Consider the following 21,856-nt stretch of genomic DNA (forward strand, 5'->3'; position numbering starts at 1 on the left):
GGCTACTACTTTGCTCAATGCTATCACTAGAGCTGGCGGCGGGGCTGGGGCGACTGATGTGCTCAATGCTATCACTAGAGCTGTGGGGGCTGGGGCTACTGCTGGGCTCAATGCATCACTAGAGCTGGAAGGGCTGGGGCCACTGGTGGGCTCAATGCTATCACTAGAGCTGGAGTGGGGCTGGGGCTACTGCTGGGCTCAATGCTATCACTAGAGCTGGAAGGGCTGGGGATACTGTTTTGCTCAATGCTATCACTAGAAGGGGGGCTGGGGCTTCTGCTGTGCTCAATGCTATCACTAGAGCTGGGGGGGCTGGGGCTACTGCTGGGCTCAATGCAATCACTAGAGCTGGGGGGATGTGGCTACTGCTGGGCTCAATGCATCACTAGAGCTGGGGGGCTGGGGCTATGCTGGGCTCAATGCTATCACTAGAGCTGGGGGGCTGGGGCTACTGCTGGGCTCAATGCTATCACTAGAGCTTGAAGGGCTGGGGTTATGCTGGGCTCAATGCTATGACTAGAGCTGGAAGGGCTGGGGCTACTGCTGGGTTCAATGCATCACTAGAGATGGGGGGCTGGGGCTACTGCTGGGCTTAATGCTATCACTAAAGCCGGAAGGGCTGGGGCTACTGCTGGGCTCAATGCTATCACTAGAGCTGGAAGGGCTGGGGCTACTGCTTTGCTCAATGCTATCACTAGAGCTGGGGGCGGGGGCTGGGGCTACTGCTGTGCTCAATGCTATCACTAGAGCTGTGGGGGCTGGGGCTACTGCTGGGCTCAATGCATCACTAGAGCTGGAAGGACTGGGGCCACTGGTGGGCTCAATGCTATCTCCAGAGCTGGGGTGGGGCTGGGGCTACTGCTGGGCTCAATGCTATCACTAAAGCTGGAAGGGCTGGGGCTACTGCTGGGCTCAATGCTATCACTAGAGCTGGAAGGGCTGGGGCTACTGCTGTGCTCAATGCTATCACTAGAGCTGGGGGGGCTGGGGCTACTGCTGGGCTCAATGCTATCACTAGAGCTGGAAGGGCTGGGGCTACTGCTTTGCTCAGTGCTATCACTAGAGCTGGGGGCGGGGGCTGGGGCTACTGCTGTGCTCAATGCTATCAATAGAGCTGTGGGGTCTGGGGCTACTGCTGGGCTCAATGCATCACTAGAGCTGTAAGGGCTGGGGCCACTGGTGGGCTCAATGCTATCACTAGAAATGGGGTGGGGCGGGGGCTACTGCTGGGCTCAATGCTATCACTAGAGCTGGAAGTGCTGGGGATACTGTTTTGCTCAGTGCTATCACTAGAAGGGGGGCTGGGGCTACTGCTGTGCTCAATGCTATCACTAGAGCTGGGGGGGCTGGGGCTACTGCTGGGCTCAATGCAATCACTAGAGCTGGGGGGATGTGGCTACTGCTGGGCTCAATGCATCACTAGAGCTGGGGGGCTGGGGCTACTGCTGAGCTCAATGCTATCACTAGAGCTGGAAGGGCTGGGGCTACTGCTGGGCTCAATGCTATCACTAGAGCTGGGGGGCTGGGGCTACTGCTGGGCTCAATGCTATCACTAGAGGTGGGGGGACGGGGCTACTGCTGGGCTCAATGCTATCACTAGAGCTTGAAGGGCTGGGGCTATGCTGGGCTCAATGCTATGACTAGAGCTGGAAGGGCTGGGACTACTGCTGGGTTCAATGCATCACTAGAGATGGGGGGCTGGGGTTACTGCTGTACTCAATGCTATCACTAGAGCTGGAAGGGCTGGGGTTACTGCTGGGCCTAATGTTATCACTAGAGCTGGGGGGCTGGGGATACTGCTGGGCTCAATGCTATCACTAGAGATGGGGGGCTGGGGCTACTGCTGTGCTCAATGCTATCACTAGAGCTGGGGGGCTGGGGCTACTGGGGGGCTCAGTGCTATCACTAGAGCTGGAAGGGCTGGGGCTACTGCTTTGCTCAATGCTATCACTAGAGCTGGGGGGGCTGTGGATACTGCTCTGCTCAATGCTATCACTAGAGCTGGGGGGCTGGGGTTAACGCTGGGCTCAATGCTATCACTAGAGCTTGAAGGGCTGGGGCTATGCTGGGCTCAATGCAATCACTGGAGCTGGGGGGGGCTGTGGCTACTGCTGGGTTCAATGCATCACTAGAGATGGGGGGCTGGGGCTACTGCTGTGCCAACGCTACCACTAGAGCTGGAAGGGCTGGGGCTACTGCTGGGCTCTATGCTATCACTAGAGCTGGGGGGCTGGGGATACTGCTGGGCTCAATGCTATCACTAGAGTTGGGGGGCTGGGGCTACTGCTGTGCTCAATGCTATCACTAGAGCTGGGGGGCTGGGGCTACCGCTGGGCTCAATGCTATCACTAGAGCTGGAAGGGCTGGGGCTTCTGCTTGGCTCAATGCTATCACTAGAGCTGGAAGGGCTGGGGCTACTGCTGGGCTCAATGCTATCACTAGAGCTGGGGGGCTGGGGCTACTGCTGGGCTCAATGCTATCACTAGAGCTTGAAGGGCTGGGGCTATGCTGGGTTCAATGCAATCACTGGAGCTGGGGGGGGCTGTGGCTACTGCTGGGTTCAATGCATCACTAGAGATGGGGGATGGGCCTACTGCTGTGCTCAATGCTATCACTAGAGCTGGAAGGGCTGGGGCTACTGCTGGGCTCAATGCTATCAGTAGAGCTGGGGGGCTGGGGCTACTGCTGGGCTCAATGCTATCACTAGAGCTTGAAGGGCTGGGGCTACTGCTGGGCTCAATGCTATTACTAGAGCTGGAAGGGGTGGGGCTACTGCTGGGCTCAATGCTATCACTAGAGATGGGGGGCTGGGGCTACTGCTGCCCTCAATGCTATCACTAGAGCTGTGGGGCTGGGGCTACTGCTGGGCTCAATGCTATCACTAGAGCTGGAAGGGCTGGGGCTACTGCTTTGCTCAATGCTATCACTAGAGCTGGGGGGCTGGGGCTACTGCTGTGCTCAATGCTATCACTAGAGCTGTGGGGGCTGGGGCTACTGCTGGGCTCGATGCATCACTAGAGCTGGAAGGGTTGGGGCCACTGGTGGGCTCAATGCTATCACTAGAACTGGGGGGGCTGGGGCTACTGCTGGGCTCAATGCTATCACTAGAGCTGGAAGGGCTGGAGATACTGTTTTGCTCAATGCTATCACTAGAAGGGGGGCTGGGGCTACTGCTGTGCTCAATACTAACACTAGAGCTGGTGGCGCGGGGGCTACTGCTGGGCTCAATGCAATCACTAGAGCTGGGGGGATGTGGCTACTGCTGGTCTCAATGCATCAATAGAGCTGGGGGGCTGGAGCTACTGCTGGGCTCAATGCTATCACTAGAGCTGGAAGGGCTGGGGCTACTGCTGGGCTCAATGCTATCACTAGAGCTGAGGGGGGCTGGGGCTACTGCTGGGATCAATGCTATCACTAGAGCTTGAAGGGCTGGGGCTACTGCTGGGCTCAATGCTATCACTAGAGCTGGGGGGGCTGGGGCTAATGCTGGGCTCAATGCAATCACTAGAGCTGGAAGGGCTGTGGCTACGGCTGGGCTCAATGCTATCATTAGAGCTGGAAGGGCTGGGGCTACTGCTGGGCTCAATGCTATCACTAGAGCTGGGGGGCTGGGGCTACCGCTGGGCTCAATGCATTCACTAGAGCTGGGGGGGCTGGGGCTACTGCTGTGCTCAATGCTATCACTAGAGCTTGAAGGGATGGGGCTACTGCTGGGCTCAATGCTATCACTAGAGCTGGAAGGGCTGGGGCTACTGCTGGGCTCAATGCTATCACTAGAGCTGGGGGGGGCTGGGGCTACATCTGGGCTCAATGCCATCACTAGAGCTGAGGGGAGGTCTGGGGCTACTGCTGTGCTCAATGCTATCACTAGAGCTGGGGGGGGGGCTGGGGCTACTGCTGTGCTCAATGCTATCATTAGAGCTGGGGAGCTGGGGCTCCTGCTGGGCTCAATGTGATCACTAGAGCTGGAAGGGCTGGGCTGCTGCTGAGCTCAGTGCATCACTAGAGCTGGGGGGGGCTGGGGCTACTGCTGTGCTCAATGCTATCACTAGAGCTGGGGGGGCTGGGGCTACTGATGGGCTAGATGCATCACTAGAACTGGAAGGGCTGGGGCCACTGCTCGGCTCAAAACTATCACTAGAGCTTGGGGGTGGGGGGCTGGGGCTACTGCTGGGCTCAATGCTATCACTATAGCTGGAAAGGCTGGGGATACTGCTTTGCTGAATGCTATCACTAGATCTGGGGGGGGCTGGGGCTACTGCTGTGCTCAATGCTATCACTAGAGCTGTGGGGGCTGGGGCTACTGCTGGGCTCAATGCAATCACTGGAGCTGGGGGGCTGGGGCTTCTGCTGGGCTCTATGCTATCACTAGAGCTGGGGGCTGGGGCTACTGCTGGGCTCAATGCTATCACTAGAGCTGGGGGGCTGGGGCTACTGCTGGGCTCAATGCTATCACTAGAGCTGGGGGGCTGGGGCTACTGCTGGGCTCAATGCTATCACTAGAGCTTGAAGGGCTGGGGCTACTGCTGGGCTCAATGCTATCACTAGAGCTGGAAGGGCGGGGGCTACCGCTGGGCTCAATGCTGTCACTAGAGCTGGGGGGGCTGGGGCTACTGCTGGGCTCAATGCTATCACTAAAGCTGGAAGGGCTGGGGCTACTGCTGTGCTCAATGCTATCACTAGAGCTGGGGGGGCTGGGGCTACTGCTGGGCTCAATGCTATCACTAGAGCTGGAAGGGCTGGGGCTACTGCTTTGCTCAATGCTATCACTAGAGCTGGGGGCGGGGGCTGGGGCTACCTCTGTGCTCAATGCTATCACTAGAGCTGTGGGGGCTTGGTCCACTGGTGGGCTCAATGCTATCACTAGAGCTGGGGTGGGGCTGGGGCTACTGCTGGGCTCATTGCTATCACTAGAGCTGGGGGGGCTGGGGCTACTGCTGGGCTCAATGCAATCACTAGAGCTGGGGGGATGTGGCTACTGCTGGGCTCAATGCATCACCAGAGCTGGGGGGCTGGGGCTACTGCTGAGCTCAATGCTATCACTAGAGCTGGAAGGGCTGGGGCTACTGCTGTGCTCAATGCTATCACTAGAGCTGGGGGGCTGGGGCTACTGCTGGGCTCAATGCTATCACTAGAGCTGGAAGGGCTGGGGCTACTGCTTTGCTCAATGCTATCACTAGAGCTGGGGACGCTGGGGATACTGCTGTGCTCAATGCTATCACTAGAGCTAGGGGGCTGGGGCTACTGCTGGGCTCAATGCTATCAAAAGAGCTTGAAGGGCTGGGGCTATGCTGGGCTCAATGCAATCACTGGAGCTGGGGGGGCTGTGGCTACTGCTGGGTTCAATGCTATCACTAAAGCTGGAAGGGCTGGGGCTACTGCTGTGCCAATGCTATCACTAGAGCTGGAAGGGCTGGGGCTACTGCTGGGCTCAATGCTATCACTAGAGCTGGGGGGCTGGGGATACTGCTGGGCTCAATGCTATCACTAGAGATGGGGGGCTGGGGCTACTGCTGTGCTCAATGCTATCACTAGAGCTGGGGGGCTGGGGCTACTGCTGGGCTCAATGCTATCACTAGAGCTGGAAGGGCTGGGGCTTCTGCTTGGCTCAATGCTATCACTAGAGCTGGAGTGGGGCTGGGGCTACTGCTGGGCTCAATGCTATCACTAGAGCTGGAAGGGCTGGGGATACTGTTTTGCTCAATGCTATCACTAGAAGGGGGGCTGGGGCTACTGCTGTGCTCAATGCTATCACTAGAGCTGGGGGGGCTGGGGCTACTGCTGGGCTCAATGCAATCACTAGAGCTGGGGGGATGTGGCTACTGCTGGGCTCAATGCATCACTAGAGCTGGGGAGCTGGGGCTATGCTGGGCTCAATGCTATCACTAGAGCTGGTGGGCTGGGGCTACTGCTGGGTTCAATGCATCACTAGAGATGGGGGGCTGGGGCTACTGCTGGGCTTAATGCTATCACTAAAGCCGGAAGGGCTGGGGCTACTGCTGGGCTCAATGCTATCACTAGAGCTGGAAGGGCTGGGGCTACTGCTTTGCTCAATGTTATCACTAGAGCTGTGGGGGCTGGGGCTACTGCTGGGCTCAATGCATCACTAGAGCTGGAAGGACTGGGGCCACTGGTGGGCTCAATGCTATCTCCAGAGCTGGGGTGGGGCTGGGGCTACTGCTGGGCTCAATGCTATCACTAAAGCTGGAAGGGCTGGGGCTACTGCTGGGCTCAATGCTATCACTAGAGCTGGAAGGGCTGGGGCTACTGCTGTGCTCAATGCTATCACTAGAGCTGGGGGGGCTGGGGCTACTGCTGGGCTCAATGCTATCACTAGAGCTGGAAGGGCTGGGGCTACTGCTTTGCTCAGTGCTATCACTAGAGCTGGGGGCGGGGGCTGGGGCTACTGCTGTACTCAATGCTATCAATAGAGCTGTGGGGTCTGGGGCTACTGCTGGGCTCAATGCATCACTAGAGCTGTAAGGGCTGGGGCCACTGCTGGGCTCAATGCTATCACTAGAAATGGGGTGGGGCGGGGGCTACTGCTGGTCTCAATGCTATCACTAGAGCTGGAAGTGCTGGGGATACTGTTTTGCTCAGTGCTATCACTAGAAGGGTGGCTGGGGCTACTGCTGTCCTCAATGCTATCACTAGAGCTGGGGGGGCTGGGGCTACTGCTGGGCTCAATGCAATCACTAGAGCTGGGGGGATGTGGCTACTGCTGGGCTCAATGCATCACTAGAGCTGGGGGGCTGGGGCTACTGCTGAGCTCAATGCTATCACTAGAGCTGGAAGGGCTGGGGCTACTGCTGGGCTCAATGCTATCACTAGAGCTGGGGGGCTGGGGCTACTGCTGGGCTCAATGCTATCACTAGAGCTGGGGGGCCGGGGCTACTGCTGGGCTCAATGCTATCACTAGAGCTTGAAGGGCTGGGGCTATGCTGGGCTCAATGCTATGACTAGAGCTGGAAGGGCTGGGACTACTGCTGGGTTCAATGCATCACTAGAGATGGGGGGCTGGGGCTACTGCTGTACTCAATGCTATCACTAGAGCTGGAAGGGCTGGGGTTACTGCTGGGCCTAATGTTATCACTAGAGCTGGGGGGCTGGGGATACTGCTGGGCTCAATGCTATCACTAGAGATGGGGGGCTGGGGCTACTGCTGTGCTCAATGCTATCACTAGAGCTGGGGGGCTGGGGCTACTGCTGAGCTCAATGCTATCACTAGAGCTGGGGGGCTGGGGCTACTGGGGGGCTCAATGCTATCACTAGAGCTGGAAGGGCTGGGGCTACTGCTTTGCTCAATGCTATCACTAGAGCTGGGGGGGCTGTGGATACTGCTCTGCTCAATGCTATCACTAGAGCTGGGGGGCTGGGGTTAACGCTGGGCTCAATGCTATCACTAGAGCTTGAAGGGCTGGGGCTATGCTGGGCTCAATGCAATCACTGGAGCTGGGGGGGGCTGTGGCTACTGCTGGGTTCAATGCATCACTAGAGATGGGGGGCTGGGGCTACTGCTGTGCCAACGCTACCACTAGAGCTGGAAGGGCTGGGGCTACTGCTGGGCTCTATGCTATCACTAGAGCTGGGGGGCTGGGGATACTGCTGGGCTCAATGCTATCACTAGAGTTGGGGGGCTGGGGCTACTGCTGTGCTCAATGCTATCACTAGAGCTGGGGGGCTGGGGCTACCGCTGGGCTCAATGCTATCACTAGAGCTGGAAGGGCTGGGGCTTCTGCTTGGCTCAATGCTATCACTAGAGCTGGAAGGGCTGGGGCTACTGCTGGGCTCAATGCTATCACTAGAGCTGGGGGGCTGGGGCTACTGCTGGGCTCAATGCTATCACTAGAGCTTGAAGGGCTGGGGCTATGCTGGGTTCAATGCAATCACTGGAGCTGGGGGGGGGCTGTGGCTACTGCTGGGTTCAATGCATCACTAGAGATGGGGGATGGGCCTACTGCTGTGCTCAATGCTATCACTAGAGCTGGAAGGGCTGGGGCTACTGCTGGGCTCAATGCTATCAGTAGAGCTGGGGGGCTGGGGCTACTGCTGGGCTCAATGCTATCACTAGAGCTTGAAGGGCTGGGGATACTGCTGGGCTCAATGCTATTACTAGAGCTGGAAGGGCTGGGGCTACTGCTGGGCTCAATGCTATCACTAGAGATGGGGGGCTGGGGCTACTGCTGTCCTCAATGCTATCACTAGAGCTGTGGGGCTGGGGCTACTGCTGGGCTCAATGCTATCACTAGAGCTGGAAGGGCTGGGGCTACTGCTTTGCTCAATGCTATCACTAGAGCTGGGGGGCTGGGGCTACTGCTGTGCTCAATGCTATCACTAGAGCTGTGGGGGCTGGGGCTACTGCTGGGCTCGATGCATCACTAGAGCTGGAAGGGTTGGGGCCACTGGTGGGCTCAATGCTATCACTAGAACTGGGGGGGCTGGGGCTACTGCTGGGCTCAATGCTATCACTAGAGCTGGAAGGGCTGGAGATACTGTTTTGCTCAATGCTATCACTAGAAGGGGGCTGGGGCTACTGCTGTGTTCAATACTATCACTAGAGCTGGTGGCGCGGGGGCTACTGCTGGGCTCAATGCAATCACTAGAGCTGGGGGGATGTGGCTACTGCTGGTCTCAATGCATCAATAGAGCTGGGGGGCTGGAGCTACTGCTGGGCTCAATGCTATCACTAGAGCTGGAAGGGCTGGGGCTACTGCTGGGCTCAATGCTATCACTAGAGCTGAGGGGGGCTGGGGCTACTGCTGGGATCAATGCTATCACTAGAGCTTGAAGGGCTGGGGCTACTGCTGGGCTCAATGCTATTACTAGAGCTGGGGGGGCTGGGGCTAATGCTGGGCTCAATGCAATCACTAGAGCTGGAAGGGCTGTGGCTACGGCTGGGCTCAATGCTATCATTAGAGGTGGAAGGGCTGGGGCTACTGCTGGGCTCAATGCTATCACTAGAGCTGGGGGGCTGGGGCTACCGCTGGGCTCAATGCATTCACTAGAGCTGGGGGGGCTGGGGCTACTGCTGTGCTCAATGCTATCACTAGAGCTTGAAGGGATGGGGCTACTGCTGGGCTCAATGCTATCACTAGAGCTGGAAGGGCTGGGGCTACTGCTGGGCTCAATGCTATCACTAGAGCTGGGGGGGGCTGGGGCTACATCTGGGCTCAATGCCATCACTAGAGCTGGGGGGAGGTCTGGGGCTACTGCTGTGCTCAATGCTATCACTAGAGCTGGGGGGGGGCTGGGGCTACTGCTGTGCTCAATGCTATCATTAGAGCTGGGGAGCTGGGGCTCCTGCTGGGCTCAATGTGATCACTAGAGCTGGAAGGGCTGGGCTGCTGCTGAGCTCAGTGCATCACTAGAGCTGGGGGGGGCTGGGGCTACTGCTGTGCTCAATGCTATCACTAGAGCTGGGGGGGGCTGGGGCTACTGCTGGGCTAGATGCATCACTAGAACTGGAGGGGCTGGGGCCACTGCTGGGCTCAAAACTATCACTAGAGCTTGGAGGTGGGGGGCTGGGGCTACTGCTGGGCTCAATGCTATCACTATAGCTGGAAAGGCTGGGGATACTGCTTTGCTGAATGCTATCACTAGATCTGGGGGGGGCTGGGGCTACTGCTGTGCTCAATGCTATCACTAGAGCTGTGGGGGCTGGGGCTACTGCTGGGCTCAATGCAATCACTGGAGCTGGGGGGCTGGGGCTTCTGCTGGGCTCTATGCTATCACTAGAGCTGGGGGCTGGGGCTACTGCTGGGCTCAATGCTATCACTAGAGCTGGGGGGCTGGGGCTACTGCTGGGCTCAATGCTATCACTAGAGCTGGGGGGCTGGGGCTACTGCTGGGCTCAATGCTATCACTAGAGCTTGAAGGGCTGGGGCTACTGCTGGGCTCAATGCTATCACTAGAGCTGGAAGGGCGGGGGCTACTGCTGGGCTCAATGCTGTCACTAGAGCTGGGGGGGCTGGGGCTACTGCTGGGCTCAATGCTATCACTAAAGCTGGAAGTGCTGGGGCTACTGCTGTGCTCAATGCTATCACTAGAGCTGGGGGGGCTGGGGCTACTGCTGGGCTCAATGCTATCACTAGAGCTGGAAGGGCTGGGGCTACTGCTTTGCTCAATGCTATCACTAGAGCTGGGGGCGGGGGCTGGGGCTACCTCTGTGCTCAATGCTATCACTAGAGCTGTGGGGGCTTGGTCCACTGGTGGGCTCAATGCTATCACTAGAGCTGGGGTGGGGCTGGGGCTACTGCTGGGCTCATTGCTATCACTAGAGCTGGGGGGGCTGGGGCTACTGCTGGGCTCAATGCAATCACTAGAGCTGGGGGGATGTGGCTACTGCTGGGCTCAATGCATCACCAGAGCTGGGGGGCTGGGGCTACTGCTGAGCTCAATGCTATCACTAGAGCTGGAAGGGCTGGGGCTACTGCTGTGCTCAATGCTATCACTAGAGCTGGGGGGATGGGGCTACTGCTGGGCTCAATGCTATCACTAGAGCTGGAAGGGCTGGGGCTACTGCTTTGCTCAATGCTATCACTAGAGCTGGGGACGCTGGGGATACTGCTGTGCTCAATGCTATCACTAGAGCTAGGGGGCTGGGGCTACTGCTGGGCTCAATGCTATCACTAGAGCTTGAAGGGCTGGGGCTATGCTGGGCTCAATGCAATCACTGGAGCTGGGGGGGCTGTGGCTACTGCTGGGTTCAATGCTATCACTAAAGCTGGAAGGGCTGGGGCTACTGCTGTGCCAATGCTATCACTAGAGCTGGAAGGGCTGGGGCTACTGCTGGGCTCAATGCTATCACTAGAGCTGGGGGGCTGGGGATACTGCTGGGCTCAATGCTATCACTAGAGATGGGGGGCTGGGGCTACTGCTGTGCTCAATGCTATCACTAGAGCTGGGGGGCTGGAGCTACTGCTGGGCTCAATGCTATCACTAGAGCTGGAAGGGCTGGGGCTTCTGCTTGGCTCAATGCTATCACTAGAGCTGGAAGGGCTGGGGCTATTGCTGGGCTCAATGCTATCACTAGAGCTTGGGGGCTGGGGCTACTGCTGGGCTCAATGCTATCACTAGAGCTTGAAGGGCTGGGGCTATGCTGGGCTCAATGCAATCACTGGAGCTGGGGGGGCTGTGGCTACTGCTGGGTTCAATGCATCACTAGAGATGGGGGCTGGGGCTACTGATGTGCTCAATGCTATCACTAGAGCTGGAAGGGCTGGGGCTACTGCTGGGCTCAATGCTATCACTAGAGCTGGGGGGCTGGGGCTACTGCTGGGCTCAATGCAATCACTAGAGCTGGGGGGATGTGGCTACTGCTGGTCTCAATGCATCACTAGAGCTGGAAGGGCTGGGGCTACGGCTGGGCTCAATGCTATCATTAGAGCCGGAAGGGCTGGGGCTACTGCTGGGCTCAATGCTATCACTAGAGCTGGGGGGCTGGGGCTACCGCTGTGCTCAATGCCATCACTAGAGATGGGGGGCTGGGGCTACTGCTGTCCTCAATGCTATCACTAGAGCTGGGGGGCTGGGGCTACTGCTGGGCTCAATGCTATCACTAGAGCTGGAAGGGCTGGGGGTACTGCTTTGCTCAATGCTATCACTAGAGCTGGGGGGCTGGGGCTACTGCTGTGCTCAATGCTATCACTAGAGCTGTGGGGGCTGGGGCTACTGCGGCGCTCGATGCATCACTCGAGCTGGAAAGGTTGGGGCCTCTGGTGGGCTCAATGCTATCACTAGAGCTGGGGGGGCTGGGGCTACTGCTGGGCTCAATGCTATCACTAGAGCTGGAAGGGCTGGAGATACTGTTTTGCTCAATGCTATCACTAGAAGGGGGGCTGGGGCTACTGCTGTGCTCAATGCTATCACTAGAGCTGGGGGGGGGGCTGGGGCTACTGCTGGGCTCAATGCAATCACTAGAGCTGGGGGGATGTGGCTACTGCTGGGCTCAATGCTATCACTAGAGCTGAGGGGGGCTGGGGCTACTGCTGGGATCAATGCTATCACTAGTGCTTGAAGGGCTGGGGCTACTGCTGGGCTCAATGCTATCACTAGATCTGGGGGGGGGCTGAGGCTAATGCTGGGCTCAATGCAATCACTAGAGCTGGAAAGGCTGGGGCTACTGCTGTGCTCAATGCTATCACTAGAGCTAGAAGGGCTGGGGCTACTGCTGGGCTCAATGCTATCACTAGAGCTGGGGGGCTGGGGCTACTGCTGGGCTCAATGCTATCACTAGAGCTTGAAGGGCTGGGGCTACTGCTGGGCTCAATGCTATTACTAGAGCTGGAAGGGCTGGGGCTACTGCTGGGCTCAATGCTATCACTAGAGATGGGGGGCTGGGGCCACTGCTGTCCTCAATGCTATCACTAGAGCTGGGGAGTTGGGGCTACTGCTGGGCTCAATGCTATCACTAGAGCTGGAAGGGCTGGGGCTACTGCTTTGCTCAATGCTATCACTAGAGCTGGGGGGGGGGGGGGCTGGGGCTACTGCTGTGCTCAATGCTATCACTAGAGCTGTGGGGGCTGGGGCTACTGCTGGGCTCGATGCATCACTAGAGCTGGAAGGGTTGGGGCCACTGGTGGGCTCAATGCTATCACTAGAGCTGGGGGGGCTGGGGCTACTGCTGGGCTCAATGCTATCACTAGAGCTGGAAGGGCTGGAGATACTGTTTTGCTCAATGCTATCACTAGAAGGGGGGCTGGGGCTACTGCTGTGCTCAATGCTATCACTAGAGCTGGGGGGGGGGCTGGGCCTACTGCTGGGCTCAATGCAATCACTAGAGCTGGGGGGATGTGGCTACTGCTGGTCTCAATGCATCACTAGAGCTGGGGGGCTGGGGCTACTGCTGGGCTCAATGCTATCACTAGAGCTGGAAGGGCTGGGGCTACTGCTGGGCTCAATGCTATCACTAGAGCTGAGGGGTCTGGGGCTACTGCTGGGATCAATGCTATCACTAGTGCTTGAAGGGCGTGGGCTACTGCTGGGCTCAATGCTATCAGTAGAGCTGCGGGGGTCTGGGGCTAATGCTGGGCTCAATGCAATCACTAGAGCTGGAAGGGCTGGGGCTACGGCTGGGCTCAATGCTATCATTAGAGCTGGAAGGGCTGGGGCTACTGCTGGGCTCAATGCTATCACTAGAGCTGGGGGGCTGTGGCTACCGCTGGGCTCAATGCCATCACTAGAGCTGGGGGGGCTGGGGCTACTGCTGTGCTCAATGCTATCACTAGAGCTTAAAGGGATGGGGCTACTACTGGGCTCAATGCTATCACTAGAGCTGGAAGGGCTGGGGCTACTGCTGGGCTCAATGCTATCACTAGAGCTTGGGGGGGCTGGGGCTACTGCTGGGCTCAATGCCATCACTAGAGCTGGGGGGAGGGCTGGGGCTACTGCTGTGCTCAATGCTATCACTAGAGCTGGGGGGGCTGTGGCTACTGCTGTGCTCAATGCTATCATTAAAGCTGGGGGGCTGGGGCTCCTGCTGGGCTCAATGTGATCACTAGAGCTGGAGGGGCTGGGGCTGCTGCTGAGCTCAGTGCATCACTAGCGCTGGGGCGGCTGGGGCTACTGCTGTGCTCAATGCTATCACTAGAGCTGGGGGGGCTGGGGCTACTGCTGGGCTAGATGCATCACTAGAACTGGAAGGGCTGGGGCCACTGCTGGGCTCAATGCTATCACTAGAGCTGGGGGGTGGGGGGCTGGGTCTACTGCTGGGCTCAATGCTATCACTATAGCTGGAAGGGCTTGGGATACTGCTTTGCTGAATGCTATCACTAGATCTGGGGGGGGTGGGGCTCCTGCTGTGCTCAATGCTATCACTAGAGCTGTGTGGGCTGGGGCTACTGCTGGTCTCAATGCAATCACTGGAGCTGGTGGGCTGGGGCTTCTGCTGGGCTCAATGCTATCACTAGAGATGGGGGGCTGGGGCTACTGCTGTGCTCAATGCTATCACTAGAGCTGGAAGGGCTGGGGCTACTGCTGGGCTCAATGCTATCACTAGAGCTGGAAGGGCTGGGGCTACTGCTGGGCTCAATGCTATCACTAGAGATGGGGGGCTGGGGCTACTGCTGTGCTCAATGCTATCACTAGAGCTGGAAGGGCTGGGGCTACTGCTGGGCTCAATGCTATCACTAGAGCTGGAAGGGCTGGGGCTACTGCTGGGCTCAATGCTATCACTAGAGATGGGGGGCTGGGGCTACTGCTGTGCTCAATGCTATCACTAGAGCTGGGGGGGGCTGGGGCTACTGCTGGGCTCAATGCTATCACTAGAGCTGGAAGGGCTGGGGCTACTGCTTTGCTCAATGCTATCACTAGAGTTGGGGGCGGGGCTGGGGCTACTGCTGTGCTCAATGCTATCACTAGAGCTGTGGGGGCTGGGGCTACTGCTGGGCTCAATGCATCACTAGAGCTGGAAGGGGTGGGGCCACTGGTGGGCTCAATGCTATCACTAGAGCTGGGGTGGAGCTGGGGCTACTGCTGGGCTCAATGCTATCACTAGAGCTGGAAGGGCTGGGTATACTGTTTTGCTCAATGCTATCACTAGAAGGGGGGCTGGGGCTACTGCTGTGCTCAATGCTATCACTAGAGCTGGGGGGGCTGGGGCTACTGCTGGGCTCAATGCAATCACTAGAGCTGGGGGGAAGTGGCTACTGCTGGGCTCAATGCATCACTAGAGCTGGGGGGCTGGGGCTACTGCTGAGCTCAATGCTATCACTAGAGCTGGAAGGCCTGGGGCTACTGCTGGGCTCAATGCTATCACTAGAGCTGGGGGGCTGGGGCTACTGCTGGGCTCAATGCTATCACTAGAGCTTGAAGGGCTGGGGCTACTGCTGGGCTCAATGCTATCACTAGAGCTGGGGGGGCTGGGGCACTGCTGGGCTCAATGCAATCACTAGAGCTGGAAGGGCTGGGGCTACTGCTCGGCTCAATGCATCACTAGAGCTGGAAGGTCTGGGGCTACTGCTGGGCTCAATGCTATCTCTAGAGCTGGGGGGCTGGGGCTCCTGCTGGGCTCAATGTGATCACTAGAGCTGGAAGGGCTGGGGCTGCTGCTTTGCTCAATGCTATCCAGAGCTGGGGGCGGGGGCTACTGCTGTGCTCAATGCTATCACTAGAGCTGGGGGGGTTGGAGCTGGGGCTGGGGCTACTGCTGGGCTCAATGCAATCATTAGAGCTGGGGGGGCTGTGGCTACTGGTGGGCTCAATGCTTCACTAGAGCTGGGGGGGCTGGGGCTACTGCGGGGCTCAATGCTATCACTAGAGCTGGGGGGGCTCTGGCTACTGCTGGGCTCAATGCTATCACTAGAGCTGGAAGGGCTTGGGCTACTGCTTGGCTCAATGCTATCACTGGAGCTGGGGGGCTGGGGCTACTGCTGTGCTTAATGCATCACTAGAGCTGGGGGGGGCTGTTTCTACTGCTGGGCTCAGTGCATCACTAGAGCTGGAAGGGCTGGGGCTACTGCTTGACTCAATGCTATCACTAGAGCTGGGGGGGCTGAGGCTACTGCTGGGCTCAGTGCATCACTAGAGCTGGGGGGGCTGGGGCTACTGCTGGGCTCAATGCTATCACTAGAGCTGGGGGGCTGCGGCTACTGCTGGGCTCAATGCTATCACTAGATCTGGAAGGGCTGGGGCTACTGCGGGGCACAATGCTATCACTAGAGCTTGGGGGGGCTCTGGCTACTGCTGGGCTCAATGCTATCACTAGAGCTGGAAGGGCTTGGGCTACTGCTGGGCTCAATGCTATCACTGGAGCTGGGGGGCTGGGGCTACTGCTGTGCTTAATGCATCACTAGAGCTGGGGCTGGGCTGTGGCTACTGCTGGGCTCAGTGCATCACTAGAGCTGGAAGGGCTGGGGCTACTGCTTCACTCAATGCTATCACTAGAGTTGGGGGGGCTGAGGCTACTGCTGGGCTCAGTGCATCACTAGAGGTGGGGGGGCTGGGGCTACTGCTGGGCTCAATGCTATCACTAGAGCTGGGGGGCTGGGGCTACTGCTGGGCTCAATGCTATCACTAGATCTGGAAGGGCTGGGGCTACTGCTGGGCTCAATGCTATCACTAGAGCTGGGGGGCTGGGGCTCCTGCTGGGCTCAATGTGATCACTAGAGCTGGAAGGGCTGGGGCTGCTGCTTTGCTCAATGCTATCCAGAGCTGGGGGCTGGGGCTACTGCTGGGCTCAATGCAATGATTAGAGCTGGGGGTGCTGTGGCTACTGGCGGGCTCAATGCTTCACTAGAGCTGGTGGGGCTGGGGCTACTGTGGGGCTCAATGGTATCACTAGAGCTGGGGGGGCTGTGGCTACTGCTGGCTCAATGCTATCACTAGAGCTGGAAGGGCTGGGGCTACTGCTGTGCTTAATGCATCACTAGAGCTGGGAGGGGGCTGTGGCTACTGCTGGGCTCAGTGCATCACTAGAGCTGGAAGGGCTGGGGCTACTGCTTGACTCAATGCTATCACTAGAGCTGGGGGGGCTGAGGCTACTGCTGGGCTCAGTGCATCACTAGAGCTGGGGGGTCTGGGGCTACTGCTGGGCTCAATGCTATACCTAGAGATGGGGGGCTGGGGCTACTGCTGCGCTCAATGCTATCACTAGAGCTGGAAGGGCTGGGGCTACTGCTGGGCTCAATGCTATCACTATTGCTGGGGGGGGCTGGGGCTACCGCTGGGCTCAATGCATCACTAGAGCTGTGGGGGCTGGGGCTACTGCTGGGCTCAGCCCGTGTGATAGGCGGGCTCTCCCTGGAGCTGCTACCAGTGCAGGTCCCCAAATATGTACGTGTATGTGAACTAAGTGCATTATTATCACGTAAATAATGCACTTAGTTCACATAAACATACATATACATTTTTGATGGATTCTTTAATATGTTTTCAACATTTAGTGATTACTAGAATCCTGGGAGCCTATAAAACAAAGTGTCCGCTGGGTTCAGGTTCCTTCATCCGCTGGGTTCGTGCTTTTTATGTCCGTTTTGGAGTTTCTAGTGACAGCTTCACCATATTCTGTTATTAGAGAGAGCCTGGCTCTCATAAAGTTAAATGTATTGCACTCCCGGGACCCCAGAAAGACAGGCACACCACATTCCTGATGTCAAAAAATCCTATCTGTTAAGTAATGACTGAGCATGCGCACGCATGTTCAGTCAGCAGGATAGGATTTTCTTACACATAGCAAAAAGTGACGTTACACCGGTCTGCAATCAAGTAGAAATGACACTGATATCTTCAGGAAGTGAATTAACTTTCCAACCCATGCCATTGGCTTTGCCTCTTATCAACAGTGTCAGCACTGAGCCTTTTCTGCATCTAACATCACGTGCCTCTCAGGGCCGTGTAATGTCTCCCTCGCGTGCCTCTCCTCACCATTTAACGTGTTTTTTGTTTGTTTTTGAAGGCTGTGAAGGTTCTAAGAACAGCCGAGTTCGTCCCGTACGTGGTCTTCATCGAAGCTCCTGATTTCGATACCCTGAGAGCTATAAACAAAGCGGCCATTGAAACAGGTGTATCCACAAAACAGCTATCGGTGAGTAGAACACGTCATTGCCCTCTGCTGGGGCTCCTTCTATACTGCAAGTAATGAGAATGATGTGTGATTTATATGGCGCTTTCACCAACGGGCTTGATTGATTGATTGATTGATATTTTATTTTTATCGTGCTCGTACACAAGTGTTTCAGAGCGCGACAAAGCAAGGGAGGGGAACAGGGGAGAACAAAACAGCGATCTTACTAGGCCCATTGACATTGAGAACGTGCAAGTGCATGGGAGGGGGGGGAGGGGAAAAGCGCATGGAAGGGGGAGAGGTGGAAAGTGCGAAGCAGAGGAGAAACAGATAAATAACAAAAAATAAATAATAAAGGCAACAAACAGTGGTAATGCAGCCAACAATTTGCAATTGCTAGGTTTAAGGCAGACTGACCACAAAAGTGATGGGTGGAAGGTTTCGAATGAATCTAAACCACTGGCAATTGCTCTGGGCAACCTTCCACACCACCATTTTTTAGCCCGTCTGCGCCATTGCAAAAGGGGACCAGCCATGTGCAAATCAGTCAGCAGCTGCCGCCACCGAAGGTAGCAGCCCAGCCCGAACTGCTAGGCCAGGTCCCCTCTGCACAGAAAACCAAGCTACCCCAGACATGTTTCGGCCTTGTTGGACCTCCTCAGTGAGGTGCAGCCTGGTTTCCTGTGGTGTAGCGAGCAAGGGACCCACGTCTGGGCATACCCTCTCTCACAAGGAGAAACAAACTGACCACAAAAGTGATGGGTGGAAGTTTTCGAATGAATCTAAACCACTGGCAATTGCTCTGGGCAACCTTCCACACCACTGTTTTTTAGCCCGTCTGCGCCATTGCAAAAGGGGACCAGCCATGTGCAAATCAGTCAGTAGCTGCCGCCACCGAAGGCTCATTCAAGGAACCCGGACCCGAGTTTGGCGGCAGCCATGCCCTTATTAAGGGCATGGCTACCTCCAAACTCGTAATGAGGCCCAAACCCTGATTCATGGAACTGTACAAAGTGTATTTTTGCAGTGCTAAATCAGTGCAAAGTTATTTTTCCAGAAGTGCAAAGTCACTTTGAACCGTGCAAAAAATGACATGAATCGGATCCTCTGTACATTGATCTCGTGTGTGTATTCATGTTCCTTGCCTGGTATCGTCATTACTATAAGAATGGGGGTCATTACGACCCTGGCGTTAAGGGTTTAACAGCGCCGTAAAAGGTGTCGGCGCTGTTAAACCCTTAACGCCTGATTTCGAGGTCCCTTTGCGGGACCCGACCTTAACGGCTGGTTTTACCAGCCGGTAAAGTAGGGTGCCGCAAAGGGACCTCGGTGCTAATTACGGTACCGCAATTTGCGGTACCGTACTTAGCGCCTTCCCCAGTCCCATTGAGCCCTATGGGGCGAAAATGGGAATGGGGAAGGGCCATGGTGAAATGGCAAAATACCGGCCCGCCAACCTTGGAATGGGGCGGTATTTCCCCATTCCACCATGGCGGACTCGTTGCAACACCGGCACCAACCATGGTGCTAATAGCGCCATGGTTTAGCGCCCGGGTTGTAATGAAGCCCAATGACTTGCAGTCTGATCATCCCTCTCTAGTTCGTTTCGTTTAGGGAGACCTTCAAGCTCCATAGTCACAATGTGGGTGTCATAAGAACTTAAAACTGCCGGCCTGTGCTTCATCTCTGAATTTTTGTGCCAATCAATACTGCCTGGCCCAGATTGCATAGTGTGGAATAGTAATGGCCAAGTTTGCCCAGCTGATGGCCATTCGCACCAATTTACCAATGCAAAGATAGGAATTGAACAGAGTAACCAGTGCAGAAATGGCATCAGAAAATGGGGAAGAACATGCGAAAAAGTGGGCTTTCCGGGGTATGGCCCGCAGGCAATGCCTCGCATGCCCACAATTGTGCCAAACGACCCGTGTTCATGGAACCACCCGCGCAGCCTCTTGGCATAGTAATGGCCACACATATCCTTCGATCTCTATGCCACCCGAAGGCAGGCGTATAGAGACGTGCGCGTAGGAATCGCAGAACGGAGGTGGGTTTTCATGTCGGATTTAGGGGTGTGTGTACGCAACCAGGGTTCCGGTCTAACTTAGGGGTGCCGGTACCCAGTGTAGTGGGGTGCAGGAACGGTTTACAGGGGTTTGCATGCAGATTTTACAAGTTTTTACTGCGTTACAATTTTTCATACGCATGTTGTCAGGGTGCCCCCAACAGTTATGGGGTACTCTGCGCAGGGTCCCCGAGATGCAGGCCTGCTTACGGGGGAACTCATGCACCGTTTGAAGGGTAACGTATTCGCGCCCGGGAGAGCACGCTGAGGTAGCTGTTCTGGCTGTTTATGCTTTGCATGGAGGCGAGTCAGAGGCGTTTTGGGCACGACTTATAAATTCGGTTACTTTGCGCAGTGAATTCCATGAATACGTGGGGCATGCATTTTTCATTCTGGGCTCAGGCTCATGCAGTGTCCTTCTCGGCACACGGCCCTCGCGGGATTTCTGTGCACATTTCCATGAATCGGGCCCCAAGTCTTTTATGTCCTGTGGCAAAACCACGCTAGACCTTTTTGAAAAAAATACATTTTTGTTCAAGTCCACTCTTTCACTGGTGCAGCCCGTCTTGTCCATGGCACCAACACAATCGCAGGTCCTTGTCCGCCCTGCTCAAGTATCTGCATTTAGAAATATCCCACTTTTACACAAAACCACCTCTGTTCCAAGCTGGCTGAAAGCAGTACATTTAAGGAACTGTCCAGAAATAAGACTGAATCGTACAGTACGCAATTGCCGATCAAGAACACTGACAAAATGAATTATAAAACCCTGAGAATGTTGGCCAATATTAATAATTTGAATCAGTGTCACTGTCAATTGTGAAACTGGTATTTGTGTACATTTGGTATCTTGCCACTGACCGCTTTGCACATTGGCATCTTACACTTGACCATACCAATGGGAATCTTGCCAATTACCATTGCGCGAATGGAAAGCTAGGTCATGGCAAATTTGCTCCTGGGAAACTTGCTCATGGCCCTTTTGCACATAGAGATCTTGCTCGTGGCCATTTTGCACATTTTAATCTTGCTTTTGGCCATTAGAGATCTTGCTCATGGTTATTTTGCACATTGGGATCTTGCTCATGGCCATTTTCAACATTGGGATCTTGCTCATGGACATTTTGCACATTGGGATCTTGCTCATGGTCAGTTTCAACATTGGGATCTTGCTCGTGGCCATTTTGCACTTTGGATCTTGCTTTTGGCCATTAGAGATCTTGCTCATGGCCATTTTGCTCATTGGGATCTTGCTTGTGGCCATTTCGCATATTGGGATCTTGCTCGTGGCCATTTTCAACATTGGGATCTTGCTTGTGGTCCTTTTCAACATTGGGATCTTGCTCGTGGTGATTTTGCACATTGGGATCTTGCTTGTGGCCATTTTGCACATTGGAATCTTGCTCGTGGTCATTTTGCACATTGGGATCTTGCTCGTGGCCATTTTGCACATGGATATTTTGTTCATAGCCATTTTGCACAGGAAATCTTTCCAGTAAACGTTAGTCCTATTAGGTTTGCACCTTGTCCTTGACCAGCTTGTCCTGGTATAAGCAGCTAACTTCATGTCCTCTTGCTAACAAGCAAGATTTCAATGGGCAAAGTGGCAATGGTTTCTTTCTTCTTCTTCTTCTTTTTTTTCTTTATTTTATACGGTTTGTACAAACCTTTAAAATTTTTACACACATCAACAAACAACAAATTACATACATCCCACATCATCAACTCCGCTCCACCCGGGCCACGTCCATCCAAGTCCATTTTCCCCAATGATCCTTCGGCCGCGACTCGATTCCTAAACTCCAGAGACCATACCTAGCCGATGTTCAATTATCGTTAAAATGTGCGTCAGTGGAATTAACAATTTCGAGTCGATTCCATTAAACATGTGACCCCACCATTCGTCCGCACATAAGGAGGGGTGAATCCTGCTCCACGGACCCAAATGCAGAGTTCTTTCACTACGTAGACTATTGCAGAATAATACTAAATGCTTCAATGTTTCTGCACGTGAGGTTTATGGTCTTATTACATCGCCACGTTTGCAAGCGCTCTTTGGTTTTAAACAGATTCATTCGGAACAGCATGAAGCGTCTCCGTGCATTGGGGTCTGGAAATAGGCTGATGTAACGTTGAACCGTGTTGAAAGCGCATGCTTCGGATGGCACGTCTATCTTCAGTTTTGCCAAGGCTCTTTGGGAGCAAGTTCTCTCCCAATCTAAACGCCAAATTTTCAGTTTTGCACCGTTTGGGTTTTCGTGGAGCAAATTGATCTTAATGTCATATTCTTC

The 21,856-nt window shown here is 55.6% G+C and overlaps 1 protein-coding gene across 9 annotated transcripts in view; it reads left to right on the forward strand.

Annotated features, from left to right (window-relative positions):
• MPP2 (MAGUK p55 scaffold protein 2) overlaps nt 1–21,856 on the forward strand; it is a 670,534-nt gene that overhangs the window by 631,776 nt on the left and 16,902 nt on the right. For all 9 annotated transcript variants that reach the window (XM_069634347.1, XM_069634350.1, XM_069634348.1 and 6 more), the window contains one exon: nt 17,393–17,521. In XM_069634347.1, coding sequence (XP_069490448.1) covers nt 17,393–17,521 — 129 coding nt within the window. The remainder of the gene's footprint in view (nt 1–17,392; nt 17,522–21,856) is intronic.

The sequence above is a fragment of the Ambystoma mexicanum genome, chromosome 13 (genome assembly GCF_040938575.1).
Source record: "Ambystoma mexicanum isolate Mex_15411 chromosome 13, UKY_AmexF1_1, whole genome shotgun sequence".
Lineage (NCBI taxonomy): Eukaryota > Metazoa > Chordata > Amphibia > Caudata > Ambystomatidae > Ambystoma > Ambystoma mexicanum.